The 10,525-nt window shown below is 43.7% G+C and overlaps 2 protein-coding genes across 2 annotated transcripts in view; both read left to right on the top strand.

Annotated features, from left to right (window-relative positions):
- The first annotated feature begins 2,071 nt into the window (after window positions 1-2,071).
- Window positions 2,072-3,103, top strand: SLC35G6 (solute carrier family 35 member G6). Its single transcript, XM_044675229.1, has one exon. The coding sequence runs from the start codon at window positions 2,072-2,074 to the stop codon at window positions 3,101-3,103; it is 1,032 nt and encodes a 343-aa protein (XP_044531164.1).
- Window positions 3,104-4,951: 1,848 nt separating this feature from the next.
- Window positions 4,952-10,525, top strand: part of POLR2A (RNA polymerase II subunit A) — a 33,390-nt gene continuing 27,816 nt past the window's right edge. The window contains exon 1 of the mRNA XM_044675228.1: window positions 4,952-5,092. Coding sequence (XP_044531163.1) covers window positions 5,000-5,092 — 93 coding nt within the window. The 5' untranslated portion in view covers window positions 4,952-4,999. The remainder of the gene's footprint in view (window positions 5,093-10,525) is intronic.

Here is a 10,525-nt window from a genome sequence, read left to right as displayed (position 1 = left end):
TCCCTCCTCTCCCCGGTCCCCCCTCCCCCCGGAAACACCCCCAACACCCCCTCCCCAGACACACTGTCCCCCACCGCCGCTGCTGCTGCCTGGCCTTGGGGGGGGGGGCCGCTCTGCATACACAACCCACACACTCACCCCAGCGCGCTGGGTCAGCAACAAGCACAGGGACACAGTGCTACAACTGGGAGGAAAATGTAACATGTTACTCGTGGTGACAGACAGCTGTGCCCCTAACAACATTACACAGCAATACCCACAGTAACTGCTCTCCACCAAGCTAGGCCAGTCAGGAAGGGGTGCATGTTGAGGGGCAGCACCTTGTGTAGATGCACAACAAAAGCACCTGAATACAGCTCCATATAGAAAGGGGTCCACATTATAGAATAATGAAGGGGGTAGCAGAGGGAAGAACACACAGAACACAAGGTTCACCTGATGTACCAACATCAGGGACAGAAACAGCCATGCCAGGGAGATACAAAATGCAGAAAAGAAGAGCACTGCAGTCATACAAACAAGGAACACAGAAACTACCTGTATTTTGGAACTATACATATTACTACTAAGGAACACCGAGTTCCACAGAAAATAAATGGGCAGAAATACACGTGACTTTAGGACAGATAACGGAATGAAAAATAACATTCACATGGTGAGGAGTGGGAGGATTATGCCACTACATTTTTATATTTCAACTTGAGCCATACACTTCTAACACCAGAACAATAGTGAAACCCCCAACAACTTGCCATTCAGCTAAAGCACAAAATGTACACAGATTCAGATGCATATCTACACACAAACATTTTCCAGGATAAGTAGCCATATATCTGGTTGAGAAACTAAAGGCATTTTATTCAAGCAAATAAGTGCAGAGGTTAAAAGCTTAGTAACACAGAGGCTAAAGTATGCTTATAAAAAAAATTGTAGTATTAGTAAAGTTTTATAGGAAAAAGAAGACCCGACAAAACTCCTCAAAAGGAAGAGAAAGGTAGTAAGTTACACTCACCCTTCAAGAAACATGGGAACAGCAGTAAATGACTTAGAGATAAAAAGTAACACTCTGTAGACTGATGAACTCAAGGAGAAAACAAAAAGAGATCTAACATATTTAGACATTTAGAGGTCAGTAATGACAATACACTTAGGAGATTAGAAGGCAGGCTCAAAGATTCAGTCACAAAAAAGAGTCACAATTAGAAACAAACCTGATAAAACACAGAAAAATATTAGGAAATAGAATGAGCCAAGGTTAGAAACAGAGACAAAGACACCTGTCTCTCAGGGTTGCCCCCCCCCAACCCCCACTCTAATAGGATTCCATGGGAGAACTTGATCCCCAGCTTGAGGTCATAATGCCAATGGCTGGAGCTCTGAGAAGCCAGGAAGAGCAGCAGAAGGCAGAGAGCAAACTATGGTGTCCAGAGAACCATGGTGAGTCTGAGGGCCCAATAAGGCTCAACTTCCCTTCTTTCCCTAGTCCTAAACTCCTCCACTACTCAGGAATCTAATATATTACTTATATCCTTGAATGAGATTGTCTACAAAGACACAAGATGTCCCTGGAACACACATGACATCACAGATACACATGTGACATCCAGGACCCTCTTAAAACCAAGAAAGCACAATATTGCATACCCCACTTATCTAAGGAAGCAAAACTCATTACTTTTTAATTGCCTTTTCTATCTTCATCAATGATCTATGATCCATGTATCAGTCATAAAGCATCACAACAACTTCCATCCTCTAGATCCTTCCTACTCTTGAGTCCCCCAGGGTACCAAACTCCCTTTTACTCAAACTCTGCCCCCAACTCCTAGTCCTTTCAGTTACAAGGTACCTGATATTTCTCACTATCACAGAAGACCTTGGAAAATGAGCGTGGGTGGTGGGAAAGAATTCTTCCATTAGGACCACCTATTGCCCTCCTTGGCTTCTCTGTGTCCCAAAAGGTCTCCACCCTAAAGATTTCCACATACCCCAAAGGGCCCTCCTTTCTTCTCTATCCTTCCTGCTTTCTCTTGTCCCCCCCACTTCCATTTCCCCTCCCCCACAGGTTGCCATGTGCCCCTCCTCTCTGACCCTGGATGACTTCACTCAGCCATCACCATCCCCCTCTCCACCAGGAGAGGCAAGGGAGGAGAGCCTACCCTGGCACCAACGATGCCGCCCTACAGATGCCACCAAAGGTTTGCTTGTGGCACTGCTGGGTGGAGGCCTTCCAGCAGGCTTTGTGGGGCCCTTCTCTCGAATGGCCTACCAAGCCTCCCATCTGCCCTCCCTTGAGCTTCTCCTTTGCCGATGCCTCTTCCATCTTCCCATCGCCCTGCTCCTCAAACTACGAGGCTGTCCACTGCTGGGGCCTGCAGGTAACAGACATCGAGCCTGGCTCCATGCCCTCCTCAACGTCCTCAGCATTGGTTGTGCCTACAGCGCTGTCCTGGTTGTACCTCCTGGCAATGCAGCCACTGTTCGAAAAGGCTCCTCCACCGTCTGTTCTACACTTCTTGCCCTATGTTTGGAAAGCCAGCAACTCAGTAGCTATGACTGGTGTGGCCTGGTTGGCAGCACCCTGGGCTTGCTTATTATTGTGGGCCCAGGGTTGGGCACCCTACAAGAAGGATCAACAAGAGTCTACACAGCCCTTGGGTATGTGTTGGCTGTCTTGGGTGGCCTGGCCCTTGCCCTGGGACTATTGATTTACCGATCCCTGGATTTCCCTTCCCGACTACTGACTGTGGTATTTCTCTTTGGTGTAGTAGGGGTGATGGGGGCCTTGCCAGGGCTCTTCCTATTACAGACACCTGTGGTACCCCATGACCCACTGAGTTGGAGCTGTATCTGGGCTATTGGGGTCCTAGCCCTGGTTTCCTTTATATGTGCCAGCTACGCTGTCACCAAGGCCCACCCAGCACTGGTGTGTGCTGTGCTACATTCTGAGGTGGTGGTGGCACTGATGATGCAGTATTATGTACTCTGTGAGACTGTGACACCATCTGACATCATGGGGGCAGGAGTTGTATTGGGTAGCATTGCCATCATCACTGCCCAGAATCTCAGTTGTGACCGGGAAAGGGAGGGTTTTAAGGAATGAGGTAGTATGTGTGTGTGTGTGTGTGTATGTAAAATGTGTGAATGCATGTATGGGGTGGGGTAGGAAGTTGGGAGTTGGGAGACATAGGGAAAGAAAGTTATTGGAGGGCGGGACTTGTGTATGTGAGAGGTATTATTAGTGTAAGGGAGACAAAGAACAAGACAAAATGTTGGAAAGTTGATTGAGAAGATTACTGAAAAACAAAGAATGATTCTGGAGGACCTGGATGATAGAGGTTTAAAGGAAAATAAGGGACAAAAGAGACCTGGAACAAAGATTAGGGAACAAAGTGGAGGGGTCTTTTGTAGTCAAGTGGTCAGGGTTTAAAGAGCAGGAGAAATGGGAAATGGAACTTGGGGTTTCCAGATTGGAGGAAGGGCACAGTTTCTGTGAAGAATAAGGCAAGTAAACTGCATGAGGTTGGAGAAGAAAGGCAAAGAGAGAATGTGACAGATTGGGAAGTGTAGGTTGGCAAAGATTGAGCTGGGAAAAGGGTATGTAGGAAGGACACGATGTTGACTTCAAACAAGGAAGAATCTAAGTGTGACTGTCTGCCTTGGTGTCATCTCTGCTTTGGGGTTGGGGAGGGGATGGGACACTGAGGGATCAACCAATCCCTGTCCAAATGCTGTTTATTAAAAATAAAAGTTCTTAGTGATAGAAGGGAGCCCCTCTGGGATATCTCCATCCCTTTCCTTGGGATATCTTCAACACTTAATAGATCCTCAGGGATTCCGCTCCTGATATTCTGCTATTGGCAGGGCCATCTGGTACACTAGGCCCGGACATCTCGCTCTGGAACAGGCCCCGGAGCCTTTCCTGGCGTCGTAAGGGGTTGGGAAATCCAGCCTCAGAGCGCGTATCTCCAGGCGAAACCGAGGTAGGACAGGCTCGCTGGTCCTCCGAAGCCCCGACGCCAAAGTCGCCAACTTCCGGACTTCCTGAATTAACCGGGCCATCTCGCTGGGGCAAAACATCTACGGAATTCATTAAATATTCATTAGCGTGAGGTGGGCGGGGGGGGGGGGGAGGGAAAGACGGGCGACACCACCTCCCAAAGCAATGTTTTTATCTGGGCGGAGTTTGGGCTGGGCCTCGCCCACTTTAGCACTCATGGAACAGTCCACTCTCGATCTTGACGTTGAGAGGGAGTATATTCGATTCAAAGAAGATGAAATAATGCTCCAGTAGGAAAAAACCGGAATCCTCTAGTTCTATTTCAAATATCGAAGGATTAATATTTAAGGGAGGAAGAAGTGGGAACAGGGGCGGAGGTTAGCGACAAGGAGGCTACAATCGATTATCCTCCCCCACCTCGCTTTAGCATTATCCAGAAGGAAGGCGAGTGGCCCGGAAGAGAGGCTTAACGTCCAAAGCACGCGCCCCTTACGTACCCGCGCTTGCGGCCTCCTGGCGCAAAGGAGGGCGGGAAGGGAAGGGGCGGGGGAAGCGAGGGGGGGCGAGTCTATAAAGGATGGTGCTCTGGGGCGCTCTCTTCAGAAGCGCCGAGAGCGCGGCTGGGACGGTTGGCGAGGAAGGGTCTCCCGGAAGGCGAAGAGACAAACTGCTGTCGCTTCGGCCGTTAAGGAGCCCGGTTACTTATTTATTATTTCCTTTTTCTGTCCCAAGGATTTTCCTTTAGCCCTTTAAAAGCATTTTTGGGCGGGGGGAGGTAAAAGCCCTGAAAAAGGGAAGGAGAGAAGGTTCCTGTTCCTTTTGCTTTTTTTCGTACTTCCCAGGTCCTTTTCGTCCTCCTCCCCTCGCCTGCTGGCATTTCCTCTCGACCCCGGGAGGTCTTACCCGGTGGCCGCCCCGGCGGGGACTGGGCGCCGAGGCGGAGGCAGCGCCGGGTTTTTGTAGGGAGGTTTGCGCCTGCGCGGCGGGCCTGCCTCAGCCATGCACGGTGGGGGTCCACCCTCTGGGGATAGCGCATGCCCACTACGAACTATCAAGCGCGTGCAATTTGGAGTCCTCAGTCCAGATGAACTGGTAAGCAACACCCCTTACTCGGGATCTAGCCTCGGGTTGTGGCGGGGAGAGTGTTGAAATATGTTGTTTTATATTCCCCTTTTTTGTAACCCTTATACATATGACTGCGAAGTACGAGGTTGTCATTAAGCTAGTGCAAGGTCTACCTTGGAGACGTAGCATCAAAGATTTAATGAGCAAATGAACATCGGCCAAGTTCAGGGGCTGGCTAGACTTTGCAAAGTTGAGTGATAAGAGTGCAAATTTTTTTTTTTTTTATTTTAAACCCTTACCTTCTGTGTATATTGACTTATAGGTGGAAGAGTGGTAAGGGTAGGCAATGGGGGTCAAGTGACTTGCCCAGGGTCACACAGCTGGGAAGTGTCTGAGGCCAGATTTGAACCTAGGACGACCTGTCTCTAGGCCTGGCTCTCAATCCACTGAGCTACCCAGCTGCCCCACACTTGCAAATTTTAATACCGTGATAGGGTACACGTCCTCAGAACTAAGGATCTGGTTTCAGTACATATCATGTTGAGTCTAGTACTATTACTGATTAAATTTTGCGGAAGGGGAGAGATCATGTAATGTAAAATTGCAAAATTGAGGTCTGGGAAAATAGATTGGGGTCCATATTGATATCAAAAAGTGAGAGCTGCTGTTAGGGCCTGATTTTGAACCTGTATCCGCCCCAAATATGGTAAGGAGCCAGCCCGAGAAGACAAATGTATATAGACATTATAAAGCTTATTTAAAGATTGTAAAAATGATTAGTCCTGTTTTAAGACACTGGAGTGGAGGAGAATTCTCCCAGACTGGTAGTGGAGGAGTAGAGAATTTTTTTTTGTTTTTGAGTTGGCTGTGTTTTTGTTTTTTTTGTTGTTGTTGTTGTTTTTTTAATCTTTACCTTCTGTCTTAGATTCAATACTGTGTATTGGTTCCAAGGCAGAAGAGTGGTAAGGGCTAGGCAATGGCTGGTTAAGTGACTTGGTCCAGGGTCACACAGCTAGGAAGTGTCTGAGGCCAGATTTCAACCTAGGCCTGGTTCTCAATCCACTGAGCCACCCAATTGCCCCCATTGGCTGAGAATTTTAAAAGCTCTCAAAAAAAAAAAAAGTTGGGTAGGTGTCAAGGAATTATATTAAAATACATAGACAGCGATAGGCAGGTTGATACTGAAGAGGCTGAGAGGTTTGGCAAGACATTTATTCCCAGAGAGGGAGAGAATTGCTGAGAGATTTGGTATTGATTGGGGGGAGAAGGGGGAGAGAACTTTTAAGGCCCTGTCAGCTTAGCTCTGTAGCCCCTTCAAACACTAATAAAGTTTTCATTTCAGAAATGTGCTGGGCTCTAGGAATGCAAATGAGAGAATTCAAAGGTAGTCTAGAATTTTAACTAAGGAAGACCTCACCCTACAAGCCTTTCCTCTTAAACTGTGTGACCATGGGCAAGTAATTTATTTTTATTTATAATCTCATATCAGACAAGTCTTGAAGATTTAAATTGCAGCTGAGTTGATCTTAATTTAATGGGTTTAGAGAAATTCTTCACAAGGAGTTCTCCGCTTATTTGCTTCAGGGTTGTTGCAAGAATCAAACGAGATAAAATGAACACAAAGCATTTTGTAAATCTTAAAACTATGTAATATCTTTGATTTCTGTGATTACTAGGAATTACTACTAGTTAGTTATTCTATAAATAATTGGCTAGGTGACACCTGGGGGAAAGTGTTGAATCCTCTAGGAGCCAGAAGAGGAAGGAGAACCATAAGACCCTTAGTTCAAGTATTTGCTGAACACCTACTCTGTGCTATCAGAGAAGCAAATTCAAAGAATAAAGCCTTGCTATATTCTAATAGGGAGAGAAGTACATGAATAAATATATGCTGAGTAAAATATAAAGATAATAAAAAAAGAAAGGACAGAAAAGAGGGTAGACACAAACTAGCATCAGGAAAGGCTTCATGTTGCAACTATGTCTTGAAGGTGAATGTGAAAACATTACATCCCACTTATGAGGGATGGCTAATGCAAAGGCAAGGAGGGGAGAAGTGATAGTCCATGCAAGAAGAACAGAGAGCAGGTTGTTGGATTGAAGAGTTTTGTGGGGAGGAAAGGAGGAGTAATGAATTAGGAAGCCAGAAAAATAGGTTGAGGCCAGAAAAAGCTAAACAGATAAATTCTCATTTGATCCTGTAGGTAATGGAGGACCACTGGAGCTTATATAGGGTAATGGCATGGTCAGTTAAGGAAAATCAATTTGGCATCCAAGTAGAATATGAACTGCAGGGGGTAGAATCTAGACAAGGGAGGCCACTGCTGTTGCAATGATCTAGGTGATGAGGCCTTGAACTAAGGTGGTGGCGGTACATGTAAAGAGATGAGAGTCATTCTGTAGAAGAACAAGATTTGGCAACCATCATATACCTGGGATGAGGAAGAGTTGGTACTTGACAGAAATATGAAGATGTGGAGGAGGGGAGCTTCTAGAGAGAGAGAGAGGTAATAAGTGCTTTCATGGTTATAGTGGGTTCAAGATCTTATTGGCATGTCCAATTTGAAATATTTCATAGGTAGTTGGTAATAATGAGGTTGAAACTCATGTAAGGTACAGTCTAGGCATATGGATATTAAATCCATGAGAACTGATGAGATCATCCACAATGTTATAGGCCTTGGGACCAAGTCTCAGAGGAGACCATCCCTACCTCTCAGTCTCCAGGTTTCTCAGTGGTGTTATTGAGCTCTGGATTTAGAGTCAGTGCATATGAGTTCTGCTATTTTTTGTATGGACTTTAGCAATGCAGTATAACCCTTGTCACTTTATTCAGCTAAAAAATGAGAACACTGGTCTAGCTTCTCTGATGTTTTCTCTCTCAGCTCTCAATGTGGGTTCATCATGTGGCTCAGGTGAGGGACAGCAGATAACCCACTGGTACCCTCACAATGTCACAAGCTCAAATTTGTGGAAGATGGGGACAAGAATTGTACTGGATAGGCTGGTGTGCATAATTGGAAAAACTTCTACATTAAGGAGAGAGACTTTGGGCAGGTCACTTAATCCTTCTGGGCCCATTGCCACTATCCAGGAAGAGAGGAGCTGCTTCACAAATAGAGGAAGTTTGCATAGTAGGAATTCCCCATCCTAATGAAATGATGGATTTGAAGCTTTGTAAAAGTGAAATTTGGGAAATGTACCAAACTACATTTCCCGTGGTCTAACGGGTTTCCGTTTCCGGTTCTTTGGGTGTGGGGAGGCCTAGTCGAAGAGAGGAGTTTATAATCTCCTGGGTTAGGAGGGAGTGGTCTCTTGGCCTGCAGATTAGGGAGGAGACAGGAGACAGTAATGGCGAGGGCAGCGATTTTGAATGCTTACAAGCAGCGATTTTGAATGCTTACAAGCGCGTGGTCTAATAACTTTATCTATCAGCATGGCTTTAATTAAATTACTAATATATATTATTATAGCAGCCTTTATTATTTTTAATCTTTATAGTTTACACTCTTGTGATAGGATATAATATGATTATTTTATAATAAAGTGCTTGTAGAGGTTCAAACAAAACCATTTATGGTGGGGAAGTTTACTTTGGGGTTGAGAGGCTTAGGGAGGGCTTCATAGAGGATGAGAATTGAATTTTACCTGGATTTCAAACTGGTAGGATTCTAGGCACAGAGGAAGGAAAATAGAGTACTTCAGTTCTAGGGAACACAGTAAACATGGAGGCAGGAAAGCCAAGTTTAATACAATATAATAATATTATCAAAATATAGCCAATAACCTAAGATTTTACTTAACTGCTTATGTATGTGAATATTCTTTCAGTGTCTCAGATTAAAACCTATCCGTGCCCTCTCATTCTGTTTGAGTCTTGTTTGTGTCTAAGGACCTTCTTCTAGATATCTTGACATGGATGCCAAAAAGGAGCACATTCTCCTATCTTATATCTTCATAATATCCTTTATTCCACTTCTGTTGCTTAATTCTCCGTGATGTTTTGTAGTCTACCCATATAGACCACATGACTTTCTGTTGTCTTTTAGAGTGCCCCCCCAACTTTTAATTGTTTGGAACCTAGCCCAATCATAACAGTATCACCATCTTGTTTTTTAAAAGGTAGACAGACAATGATTTCAGGGAGACATTTGAGATCATTAAAGAACTGCATTTCCCAAAAGTAATTCAGTCCTCTCCCTTGTTCATTTCTAGCCCAACTCATTGAACACCACAGTGCCCGTGCATGCCATTTTCACATGATAATCAGCTCTTTATCATTTGATTTTTTTTTTCCTGTATGAATAGGTGGGCTGAACTTTTTTTTGAGTTATGCATCTCATTTTAGGAAATTCTACAATATTCTACACAATTAGCATGATGTCATCTGCAAATAAGGATATTTGTATGACCTCACCATTTATAAACTCCCTCTTCCATTTGGGCTCTTGAGTATATAAGAACCTGCTTTTGGTAATAAGAATATTTTCTTTCAATTCTGTGTATTCTCAATTTCTAGTCCAAGTATTCTTTAACTTTCTTTTTTTCTTAGTACACTTCTTACTTCCTCTTGCAGAAGTGCTGCAGTGTTAAAATTCTAAATGTGGTGATTGAATTCAGTTTGGGGACAAAGTTCTTTGACAGAGGAAAAAGTTATTATAAAAATCTTTATAAACAATGATCAATCTATTGACATGTTTTTGTTTGCTCTTAAATATAATTTCCTAGAGGAACCAATTAAATAAACTGGATTTTAGTTTATAAATCAGTCCAGGAAAATAAATATTGAAATTGTAGAATACCTTAACTATCAACTAACTTTCTGTGAAAGTATTTAATGCAACAAACCTTTTCTTCAAAATTGCTCCAAATATAATTCATATTTTCTATTGACATATTAATAGAGTATTGGGATAGTCCAGTGACACTAAGGAATGCAAGGTTGGGATAGAATGTGAACAGATTTGCCAAAAACCTGTGATGATAGCTTCCCAATGGATTACTGGAGATTTTTATATTAGGCACTTTATAACAAACTTTGTTTTAAAAATACTTACAAACATGTCTGAAAACTTGAGTTCATTAAGCCAATATCAGGAAAGCATAAAAAATGAGTAGAAGTCATTAAAGATTGTAATTACAATGAATAATCCCCCCCCCCAAAAAAAAAAAAAAAAAAAAAAGCCCTATTCTAACAGTTTTCATTCCTTAGTACCCTAACGGTGATTTTGCTGATTTGGTTCTCTCCAAGCTGTCTTTAAAAGTTTTTCCTCTCTGCTGTTTCTTGTAGTTTATGAAGTGATAGTGCTTATAACCTTCCTTCAACCACCCCAACCCAAACCTTGATTCTAATGCAGAAGAGTGATAAGGGTTAGGCCAGTGGTTCCCAAACTTTTTTGACCTACCGCTCCTTTTCCAGAAAAAATATTACTTAGCCCCCTGGAAATTAATTTTAATAGC

The sequence above is a fragment of the Gracilinanus agilis genome, chromosome 4 (assembly GCF_016433145.1).
Source record: "Gracilinanus agilis isolate LMUSP501 chromosome 4, AgileGrace, whole genome shotgun sequence".
Taxonomy (NCBI): Eukaryota; Metazoa; Chordata; class Mammalia; order Didelphimorphia; family Didelphidae; genus Gracilinanus; species Gracilinanus agilis.
This window is presented reverse-complemented; position numbering and strand designations above follow the sequence as displayed.

Bases quoted from the DNA above. Each gene is read 5' to 3' on its own strand.
- SLC35G6 (XM_044675229.1), top strand. From the start codon at position 2,072: ATGTGCCCCTCCTCTCTGACCCTGGATGACTTCACTCAGCCATCACCA.